This window comes from Colobus angolensis, unplaced genomic scaffold (assembly GCF_000951035.1).
Source record: "Colobus angolensis palliatus isolate OR3802 unplaced genomic scaffold, Cang.pa_1.0 Scaffold123, whole genome shotgun sequence".
Lineage (NCBI taxonomy): Eukaryota > Metazoa > Chordata > Mammalia > Primates > Cercopithecidae > Colobus > Colobus angolensis.
Window position 1 is genome coordinate 6,098,052 of NW_012113475.1, and position 11,179 is coordinate 6,109,230.

General features: G+C 35.0%; 1 protein-coding gene across 1 annotated transcript in view; it reads right to left on the bottom strand.

Moving 5' to 3' along the window:
* HPGDS (hematopoietic prostaglandin D synthase) overlaps positions 1–11,179 on the bottom strand; it is a 37,403-nt gene that overhangs the window by 3,200 nt on the left and 23,024 nt on the right. The window contains exons 3-4 of the mRNA XM_011932822.1: positions 9,177–9,269; positions 6,106–6,215 (exon numbers count right to left, since the gene is read on the bottom strand). Of these exons, the coding sequence (XP_011788212.1) occupies positions 6,106–6,215; positions 9,177–9,269 (203 nt within the window). The remainder of the gene's footprint in view (positions 1–6,105; positions 6,216–9,176; positions 9,270–11,179) is intronic.

Genomic DNA, 11,179 nt, shown 5'->3' on the forward strand with positions numbered 1-11,179 from the left:
ACTAAATACCCACAGTCTTATTTTTTCTTAAATTTATTAAAGCAAAATGATTCTATCGTCTTTTTAGATTTCTAAAATTTCCCTCTTTCTTAACCTAGCTTTTTTAAAGCTAAATAATGTAACTGAAGGTAAAGAAACTTATTTTATTTCGTAAGGCTAGACTCTACTAGTTTGACAGTTCTTCATTTCACTATTGCGTTTATAATGAATCATGATCTTGGGCCTTTATGTATTTTCTCATTGGACTACCATTGTGCCTTATTATCAGATTTGTCTATCTTGAATATCATCTACAAAATGCATCATCCAGTTATCCCCCCTCAATATATAAACTAATATTATTTAAAAATTAACATCCTTAGGGAAATATATATAAAACATCCATTTTTTAAATTGTCATTATTTTTCTACTTGAAGCTCTGAAGACCAAATAATTTACTCAAGGCCTCTTTTTTGATAAGAGATGTTTGTTTATATATAAGAATTCTGCCGGTTTGAGTCTTGGTTATGAAATAGAAGCCAAACTCAAAAATATAAAATGTATATATCATTTATTAATATGTCTAAATGATGTATAATAAAATCCAGCCTTTATTAAGATAAGTCAGCTAGTGGATACCACACCAATTTGCTGATTTACTTGCTGTTATGATTATGGCTTAGCCAGATGATGTATACTACCACCACATAATGCCTTATATTTGTAAAGTACAATTTGCAAAAGCATCCTTACATACAGGTTGAGCCTCCCTAGTCCAAAAATCCAAAATGCTCCAAAATCCAAAACGTTTTGAGCATGGGCATGATGCCCAAAGGAATGCTCAGGGGAGCATCTCAGATGTCGGCTCTCCAGATTCAGTATGCTCAACCAGTAAGTATAATGCAAATATTCCAAAATCTGAAGAAAACCCCAAGTCTGAAATACTTCTGGTCCCAAGAATTTCAGATAAGGGATACTCAACATGTACTTAGATATGTTTGCCAGATTTAAAAACCGAAGCTTATAAAGCTTGTCATTATTTTGACTTTATGTACTTTCCCTTGTTCTATAAAGTGCTCTGTGGTCAGTATGTTCATAGTTTTAAGAAAAACATTAGGTATGAGTCTTTCTGCTGCTTACACAGAATTTGTAATCCCAGTGAAGGGCAGTGAGTCGAGAACCATGTGGTGCTTGCCACAGGTCTGCTCACCTCAGTTGGCATCGGTCAGAAAGGCAATGGCCAAACTGATTGTTGGACAACTTTCCAAAAACTCCTGTGTGCACTCCTGGGAAATTCTGTTCTTCTAACATGCATTTCCAGAGCTTCAGGTACACCAATGTTTGTGTATATGCAGAGTCAAAACTATTATATCTGTGCTATTGACTTCTCCTTGAGCCCAGATTCTCTTTATAAGTTTGGCGAATTATTTCAGTCTAATGAAATATAAATTAATAAACAGTATAATTAGTATTTAAGTTTCATTTTAAAGTACAATCAACCAAAATAATATAGAGGATAAGATTTGATTACACTTTTTTTTCCAGATATATTTTTAAAAATACATTTCCTGATCCATCCTAGATAGCCACTCCTATACTTAATGGATTCAGAAATTTCTAGCCTCCCTTTTCAGAGAGTTATAAAGGAGGTTTTTTCACCCTGAGAAATTGTTGCTATGAAAGTCTAACAAATGGCTTTTAGGGAGGTTCGCATATTTCTCAAAAGCATTTTTATATATGCACTACCAAAATTGTTTTATGTTGGAACCAGGACATCAGAATATCGTCAGGCCTTCTCATTCTTCTTCCCCATCCTGTTCTTTAGAAGAGGAAATGGAAACACAGATCCATTAAATAACCGAAGTAACACTAATGATAAGTTCAAGGACTGTCATGGTGACCAATATCCAAGGACATCTTTTGTTTTTCTTTCTTTAAATTGGAAATGGAATTTTTAGTAATAAATACTGTAACATTGTGTATATTTGGTAGATTTTTAAGGCACGTGTGACAAGAATATATTCACTATCAATCTTAAGTGCATCAATATTCTGCCTTTGAAATGTTCACCTGACCACCAGATGGCAGCAATGCAGCCCACTACCAACAGTCTAAGAATGGTGCATTTTTCCTTATATTATTAGCCAAGTCCTGCTTGTTAATCAGATAGTCTGTAGCTATCAGCAATGTTTCTGCAACGTGTTCTGCCTTTGTATGATTTAATCATGAACTTGGATTGCTATGTCCTTTGAAATTGTTTTTTGAAATAGGTGGTACATAAGAGAGTTGTTATTCTAATGCAAAGGTAGAGTGTTACTCTTATCACAAATGTTCGAAGAATATTTTCCTCTGGGAGGTGGCCTCTGTTATGGAACCTCAGCCACAGAAAGAAGATAGAAAAGTAGAGAAGAGCAAACTGATAAATTGATAGACTGCACATCAGGGGAGTCTTTGGTACATGGAACAAAAATCTTTAGACACTTCTAAATTGGAGAGTATCTGTTTCTGCATTTATAATGATATATAAAATTCAGATGCCATGTCTGACAAATAGTGAAAACAACACGAAAGTATATAACTATTAATTATAATAGTTAATATTTATTTAACACTTCTTACCTAGCCATGGGCACATATGCTAACATTTAATCCTGCCAACATACTTCAAAGTAGAGCCTGTTATATCCCCACTTTGCAAAGAGTTTGAACTATAAATAGGGAGTTAAGTGACAGCTAGTAAGAAGGGAATCAGGATTTAAGCCTGGCAGTTTGACTCCAGAGCCTAAATGTACTTACGTCAAAAAGTTGTATTTCTATCATCAAAGCTGAGCATATTTCCTGGCTAGGCCTATATATATATATGTGTGTGTGTGCAGACCCTACGCACCTTACATTTATATCATGGAGTCAGTCAATGTAAATACTTTTGTGTCCAGATATCTCTATTCAAATCAGAAGGTGCTAATTAAATAGTATTTATAATAAATGCTAAGTAGATAGTATCTGCTTAAATATGTGCTTAAGTAAATTGATAAGACTGCCTGCCATTTGTGCTGTGGCTTTCGGCTATAGGCTTTAGCTTTAACATGTGCATAAATATCCATCAGCTGTTTTGAACAGCTGCTTGCACTGTGGTATTATACCCAGTGGTTAAGAACCTGGGGTTTGAGTCCGTGACAATTTGAATTCCTTCTGCACCACTTCTGGCTGAACAATTTTGGGTAAGTTGTTTACGCTACATGAAACTCTGTTCTCTTACCTGGAAGATGAGGATAACAACAGTTTCATTCTAAAGGGATGCTTAAATTCGTTACTTTAAGCAATTGTATATCTAGGTGATGAGACTATGGGATCTAAATTCAGCTGTCTGGGCTCAATTCACAGTTCTGTCAGTTGTGTGACTTTGGGCAGCTCTGTAACTTCCGTTTCTCAGTGTCTTCATCTGGAAAGTGAGCATGACAATAAAAAGCGCTTATCTTGAAGGAGGAGAAGGAGGGCTGACTGAGATAACACAGGGAAAGAGCTGAGAGTAACACAGGCACATGATGTGCATTTGATGAGTGTGGTTCTGATCACTTATTCAACAAGTGTGTAATGCCTACTACATAAAAGGCACTGTGATGGCGGTGGGGGATCAGTTGAATAATACAGACATGATTCCTGCCCCCGATGCATACAGCTTGAGGAGACAAGCAACAAACGAGTAAATATATTTTAAAATAGAGACGGTAATGAGTGTCCTAAAGGAAACCACTAGAAGCTGTAATAAAGATGTCTATTTAGAATTCTGCATAAAGATGAATAATTTGACAAATATATATCATTTGACTTTCATCTCTAAACCACAGTAATGAATATTTTTTAAAAGATAGATCTCACAAGGAAGTGGAAAGAGAGGAGATGAGAGCAAACAAAATTTGAAGCTAGTAAGCAGATGGGTGAATGGCACCTGCAAAAAGAAAGCCAAGAACCAATCCCATCAACAACACGAATTCCTTAAATGGCTGAGGAAATGACCGGATATGTCTAGAACTGGGGTTAAGGAGGTTTGGGAGGGCATAAAATGAGGATTGGTGGAAAACTATTAAGAGGTTTTAGCATGGGATGTTCTTCATTTTACGTTGCTGGATAGCTGTCACTTCCCCATTCTTAGCAGCAAACAGCCTAAGAATTTTTATAAATTTAGAAGCACAGTATCAGAAATTTAGAACTCAAGGACTGATGAAGTTGAGAAATGCTTTCTAAAAGTAATGCAGAAAAGCAAAGAGATGGGAAACAGGAAAAGAGCCAACATCTGAATTATTGGAATTCTACTATAATGGAACAAAGAAAATAAAGGGGGAGGAAATCATTAAAGGGGAGGAAAAAATTAAAGGAAATTTCCTCGAACTAAAAGGACATGGGTCCCGGGTTGAATGGACTCATCAAGGAAGCAGCACAATGGATGAAAACAAGATCATAACAAGACTCATCATTGCAAAATTTTAGAACTCTAAGGGCACGTGTTTTATAATCTTTCAGAGTGGAAAAAAAAAAAACAGGTCACATACAAAAGGTCAGTAATTAAATTGGATGCAAACTTCTCAACAGCCTTTCAAATACTAACGAAAAATTAATTTTATCAGAATTCTACACCCTGCTCAACTATAAAACAGGTTTGAGAATAAAATAAAAACATCTTTAGACGAATAAGGCCCCCAAAGCCTCAAACTTTTATTTCCTATGCCCAGTAAGCTCTTAGAGGAGTGTTCCACAAAAACAAGGAAAGAAAACAGGAGAATGAACCCAGGAAACGATAAAAAGAAAAATTCCAGGGTAACAATAAAGATCTCAGGATGACATCTGTGACCAAGTATCTAGGACAACCATACCAGAGTGAAGCAGTGTGACTCACAAGATAGACATATCCATACCATCTGTCATAGTCATATCTGCTGTCATCAAACCTTCATTTTAACTTTTGGAATACTAGAGGATGTGCCCCCAAATAAACAATGGAGTAAACAAAGGAAGAAGGCAGCATCCAGGAACAGGACTCCAGCTCCACAGAATGGCATCCCTGGAATGACAGCAAAGGGAATTCCAATGATGACAGCTGTGCAGAAAACCTAGAGAACTCCGCAAAGAATGAAAGCCTCCTAGACGGAGCACTCCAAGAAATATTGGAAATAACAGATGAACTGATATTACGTTGATCTTGTGGAAAATCGTATTGGCAGGCTATTGGATACTGTGGAAAGTCAGCAATAAAAGTAAAAAGAAGCAAAAGAAAGCAATTACTAATTTTGAGGAAGAAAAGTGAGAAAGGAAATATTATAAAAGCATACTACAGTGCACAGTTCTGTGCGTCATTTGCATAGCATACTAATCACAGAATATTAATTTAACCAAAAGATTTTCACATCACAATATTGGGAACTTGGTGAAAGGGAAGCAGAGAGGATGACTATGTAAGAGAAAAATTGTTATTACAGGTTGAGATCCCTTATCCAACATGCTTGGGAACAGAATAGTCTTGAATTCCAGGTTTTTTCAGATTTTGGAATATTTGCATATACATAATGAGATATCTTGGGGATGGGACCTAATCTAAATACAAAATTCATTTATATTTTATTTACACCTTATACACATAGACTGAAGGTAATTTTATACGGTATCTTCAATAATTTTGCACATTTGCCAAAGTTTGTGTTAAGTACTTACATGGGGAATTTTCCACTGGTGCTGTCATCTTGGTGCTTAAAACGTTTTGGAGTTTGGGGCATTTTGGATTTCAGATTTGCAGGTTAGGAATGCTTAACCTGTACTATCATAAGACCTTAGAAATAATTTACAATTGGTCAATCAGAAGAAGTCATATTTACATATCCTATAGAAATATGGAAATGTGTAAATCCTAAAGAAACTGTTAAACAAATTTTTTAAAGGGTTGCATCTGAGGAGGAGTTAATGTGAAGGGGTACAATAGGGAATTGCTGTACTTTATTTTAAACTTTTAAAATATAATTTGATATTTTAAAACTATACAGATTGTTTTGATATAAGGAACTTTCTAAGGCACCTAACAATGTCTGACAGGTGATATGTGATTAATACTAGGAATAGCAAATGGATCACATTACTTTCACATCTTGCTTTTTCTCTGCCCAAGGAAAACATGACATGAAATCATCCAGTGTGTCCACAATAGCATCAACTTGACATTGTTCCATTTCTGTGTTTCCAGCCAAATCTATGGAATAGAGAGAGGCCCATCAATATGTTTAATGTACTATATTAAAAAGTTTATTTTTAACAGGTAGTATATTCATATAGTTGAAAATTCAAAAGAGCATAAAACAATATCCAGTGAAGACTAGCTTCCATCCACCACATTTTGCTCCCTTACCTACCTACCTTACTAGTAGCCACTTTAATTAGTATTCTTCCATTATTTCTTTATGAAAATACAAGCAAATAAAAACATATATCCCATTAGATATGCTTCCTCATCCCATGTCCCCTACATATCTTTCTTTACAAGTACCCAAAGGGTGTACTTGCTCTTTTTTTTTTCTGGCTACATGAGATTTCTTGAGGTAGATGTGCCACAATTTATTCAACTAGCCTCAACTGATTAGGTTTGTTTCCAGTCTTGTTAATATAAGCAACACTATAAGAAATAACCTGTACCTACATTATAATTCATTTTGTATAAATAATTATTTATTTTTGCAAACAGTTTTTGTCAGGAGCATTTGTTTTCTGACTGGAGACTAAAAATTTTAAATAATAGAGGGGTTTTTTTTCTTTTGTCTTGTTTGTTAATCATTATTTTTGGTAATAAATCATTGATCTTCCTAAAAATTTTCTCAATGGTGCCAATTTAAAATGCTTCTGTGTAGAAGCCTTCTAAAATGGATTGCTTTTGTAAAACTTTATAAATGTATTAAAAATTAAGAAACTGTATACTGACAGTGGATGAATTGGATGTAAATTATACCTCAATAAAGGCGTTAAAATCGAAAGAAAATTCTTGAGTGATTTAGAGTTCCTCTGTAAACTGTATTTTTGTGTGTGTAATATTCAAAGGTTGATTATTCTTCTTTCTGACCTTGAATAGTCTTCAGAATTCTTCACTCATTTTCATCCCTACTTTGACTTCCACCTCAAAGCTTCAGCTAAAACTTCGTGGAGGTGACTCCTTATTCAATATTTTTAGTCCTAAACCACAGGCTCATTTTTTCAGCATTCTTTTGTATATATCTCTGATTACTCTTTTGGCACCTGAACATTCTTCTACAAATCTTCAAATGCAGTCATCACACCATTTCTCAAACCAGCTCTCCTTTTTTTTTTACCCAACAAATGATTACAGGCCTCAACTGCGACTCAGCCCCAAGTAGGGGCTGCATATAGTAGCCTTGAATAGAAGAGGTAAATTCCTTGCCTGAATGGCACTTATGGTCAACTGGAAAAGGCAGACATTGAGGAGGGTATTGAAAGTTGAAAAAAGTATTTTAAACAGAAAAGAGAAGGAAACGGAAGAAAAGAGGAGGAGAAGGAGGAAGAGAAGGAGGACGTAGCAGTACATAGTGCATTGAGAATGGCAAACTCTGTCTATGCTATACCTCTCCTGGTTAAATAGACTGCCTTCCACATGGCAACATCTATCTACTGTCTCTAAGATGATTCTACATCCACGAATTTTTCATATTTTTCTTGGTCTGTCTTCTTTGCCATCTGGATCATTTCACTTATCTCCTAATGTGCTTCCCTGCAGTAGCCACAAATACAAAGTAACCACAATAATCTTCCCAAAATGCATAGCACTAGTTATGCTGCTTTTCTAGATAAAAACCTACAATTACGTAAGAAAAAGAGTCAATACTCTAGATCTTTCTAATCAAATCCAATCCATTCTAAGCATTTCTCTAATTCTCTTCCACCTGCAAATTTGAAGTTCATTCTTCTTCTCATGCCATTTTCTCTCTACTTAGAATGTTCTAGCCCAGAGATTCTCAAAGTGAGATACATGGACCACCTGCATCATCTGGGAAATTGTTGAGAATGCAAATTCTTGGGCCCCACCCAAGGTCTACTGACTCAAAGTTGCACAAAGTATATTTTAATGAGCATCCAGGTGACCCTGATGCACATAAAGTTTGAAAAGCACTGCCTAGGTCCAAGTCTTCCTCTTGAAATTCTAGCTATCTTTGAGCCTAAACCTAAATGTCATTTTCACTTTAAGGCCTAATTTCCCTGGTCATGAATAATTTCCATTTCTTCTAAACTTTCAAAATAACTTTATTTGTTGAAACATGTTAGGGTAAAACAAACCTTTGTATTTTTAAAATACACCATTTCATTCCAAAATGAGGTCTAGTGTTCATGGCCCATTTTATTTGTGAGCTAACTATGTATGTGTCTATGACTTGGATGATAGCAGTGGCAATGGTGGTGGGGAGATAGGTTTGAGAGAATGGTGATTCTACAGATTGATTGAAAGAAAGGAGTTTTAAAAGAAGCCAAAGGTAGCCTTTGGCTCAAAAAGGCTGTGAGAATAGTATGAGGGAGGAGAGAAGCAGACAATGGAGCATAGGATGGGAGAAAGCGTGTCAGGCAAAAGCAAGAACAGTTTCTATTGTTGCTCTTCTAATATCGTGGGTGCGGGCACTAATGCAACAATCCAGAAGCCAACTATCCCCTTCAAGCTTCCTCAGATGGCACTGAGTGGAAGCAAAGAAACTCCCTTTCTATTTTTTTCAGCATGATTAGGATGAAGGACATTACTGACTATATAATTTTAATAGTGTAAGAAATTTCAACCTCCATATGCCAAATGTATTTTCTGCTAAGTAATTTTCTCTGATAACTTATAATATTCATACTAGCAAAAGTTTGGAATGAAACATACCTGTCCAATTTTTTAACTAAACTCCAACAAGGGCTTGGAGAGCAAACAGATATAAGGCAGGAAAAGCAGGAGGCAATATAAAATAAAATTGTCTAATTGTCTAGGGAACTAGTGGAAAGTTAAACTGATACAGGTGGTATATTTATACTTTTCTCTATTATTTAATTCCATTCTTATTTGTACTATAGTATGCTATGCCAAACTCATTTAATGCATATTGAATATATATCGTGTTTGTTTCAGTTATCAAAAATCTTAAGCACTTATTGTGTTTATTACATGTTTATTACATGTTACCTGTGTTTTTAGTCAAATATCTTGCTATTGCTAGGCTCTGGTGAAGGATAAGTCCATCAACTTCCAAAATGGGGATTTTTCCAAATGGGAGAGCTTAAAATAAAATGAGCAAATAATTAACTTCATAACAAAACCAAAGGTTATATTACTTTTATTTTTACTGATAATTGTGAAAACAAAGCATGATTTTATGAAATCATGAAATTTTAAAATATTTTTAAAGGAACACTTGACAACCTGTAGTGGAATATTTACATATTATAAGTTTTGTTTAAGTTGTTAGAAAACCTGATTTAAAGTTAGTGACAGAATTGGTTCTTAAAAGCAGGTTTATAGTGACACCATATGCTGTACTGTATTTTACATGCTTAATATTTAAAAAAATTCTTTTAAAACTTCATTATTTTTTGTAGCCTCAATTGCAGATTATTAAAATCATAGTCTGAGGATTATGAAGAGTTTGATTTACATATTGAGTTATGGTAAGAACTTAGCCATAGCCTTTTTAAAATTAATACATAATAATTGCACATACTATGGGGTACATGACTCATGCACACAATGTAATGATCAAGAGATTTTTTATTATTTAATTTCTTCATTGACCCAGTGAACATTCAGGACCATGTTGTTTAATTTCCATATATTTGTATAGTTTCCAAAGCTCTTTTTATTATTGATTTCTAGTTTTATTCCATTGTGGTCTGAGAAAATACTTGATATAATTTCAATTTTAAAAAATTTATTGAGATGTGTTTTGTGGCTTAACATATGGCCTATCCTGTGTGCTGCTAAGAAGAATGAGGATTCTGTAGCTTATGGATAAAAAAACATATTTTTTTGAGATGGAGTCTCGCTCTGTCACCGAGGCTGGAGTGCAGTGGTGCGATCTCGGCTCACTGCAACTGGGCTGGAGTCTCTCGCTCTGTCACTGAGGCTGGAGTGCAGTGGTGCCATCTCGGCTCACCACCTGCCAGGTTCAAGTGATTCTCCTGCCTCAGCCTCCTGAGTAGCTGGGACTACAGGTGTGTGCCACCACACCCAGATAAGTTTTGTATTTTTAGTAGAGATGGGGTTTTGCTATGTTAGCAGTCTGGTCTTGAATTCTTGACCTCAAGTGATCCACCTACCTCAGCCTCCCAAAGTACTAGGATCACAGGCGTGAGCAACCACTCCCAGCCTACGGATGAAATGTTCTGTAAATGTCTGTTAGTTCCATTTGGTCTATAGCACAGATTCAGCCCAATGTTTCTTTGTTGGTTTTCTGGCTAGATTATCTGTCCCGTGCTGACAGGGGAGTGTTGACATCCCCAACTCTTATTATGTTAGGATCTATCTCTAACTTTAGTTTGAACAATATTTGCTTCATATATTTGGGTGCACATATACTTACAATTGTTATATCCTCTTGCTGAATTGACCACTTTATTATTATATAATGACTTTGTATTTTTTTCCTTTTTAAATTAAAGTCTATTTTGTCTGCTATAAATATTGCTACTCCTTCATGCTTTTGGTTTCTGTATGGAATTTTTTTTCCCATTCCTTCATTTTTAGTCTATGTGTGTCTTTTTCAGGTGAAAGGAGTTAATTGTAGGGAGCAGAGAGCTGGCTTTTATTTTGTTTTGTTTTTCATTCAGCCACTTTGTATATTTTTAACTGGGGAATTTAAATCATTTATATTCATTGATAGATGAGGGCTTACTCCTGTCATTTTGTGAATCGTTTTCTGATTGTTTTGTATACTTTTTTCTTTATTCCTCTCATTATTTATCTTTGTGATTTAGTGGTTATCTATAGTAATAACTTTTGATTTATTTCTCTTTCTCATTTATGTATCTGCTCTACCAGTTAGTTTTATACTTTCATATATTTTCATGATGGTAGATATCATCCTTTCACTTCCAGATGTAGGGCTTCCTTAAGCATTTCTTCTAGGGCCAGTCTGTTGGTGATACGTTTCCTCAGAAAGACTATTTCTCCCTCTTTTTTTTTTTTTTTTT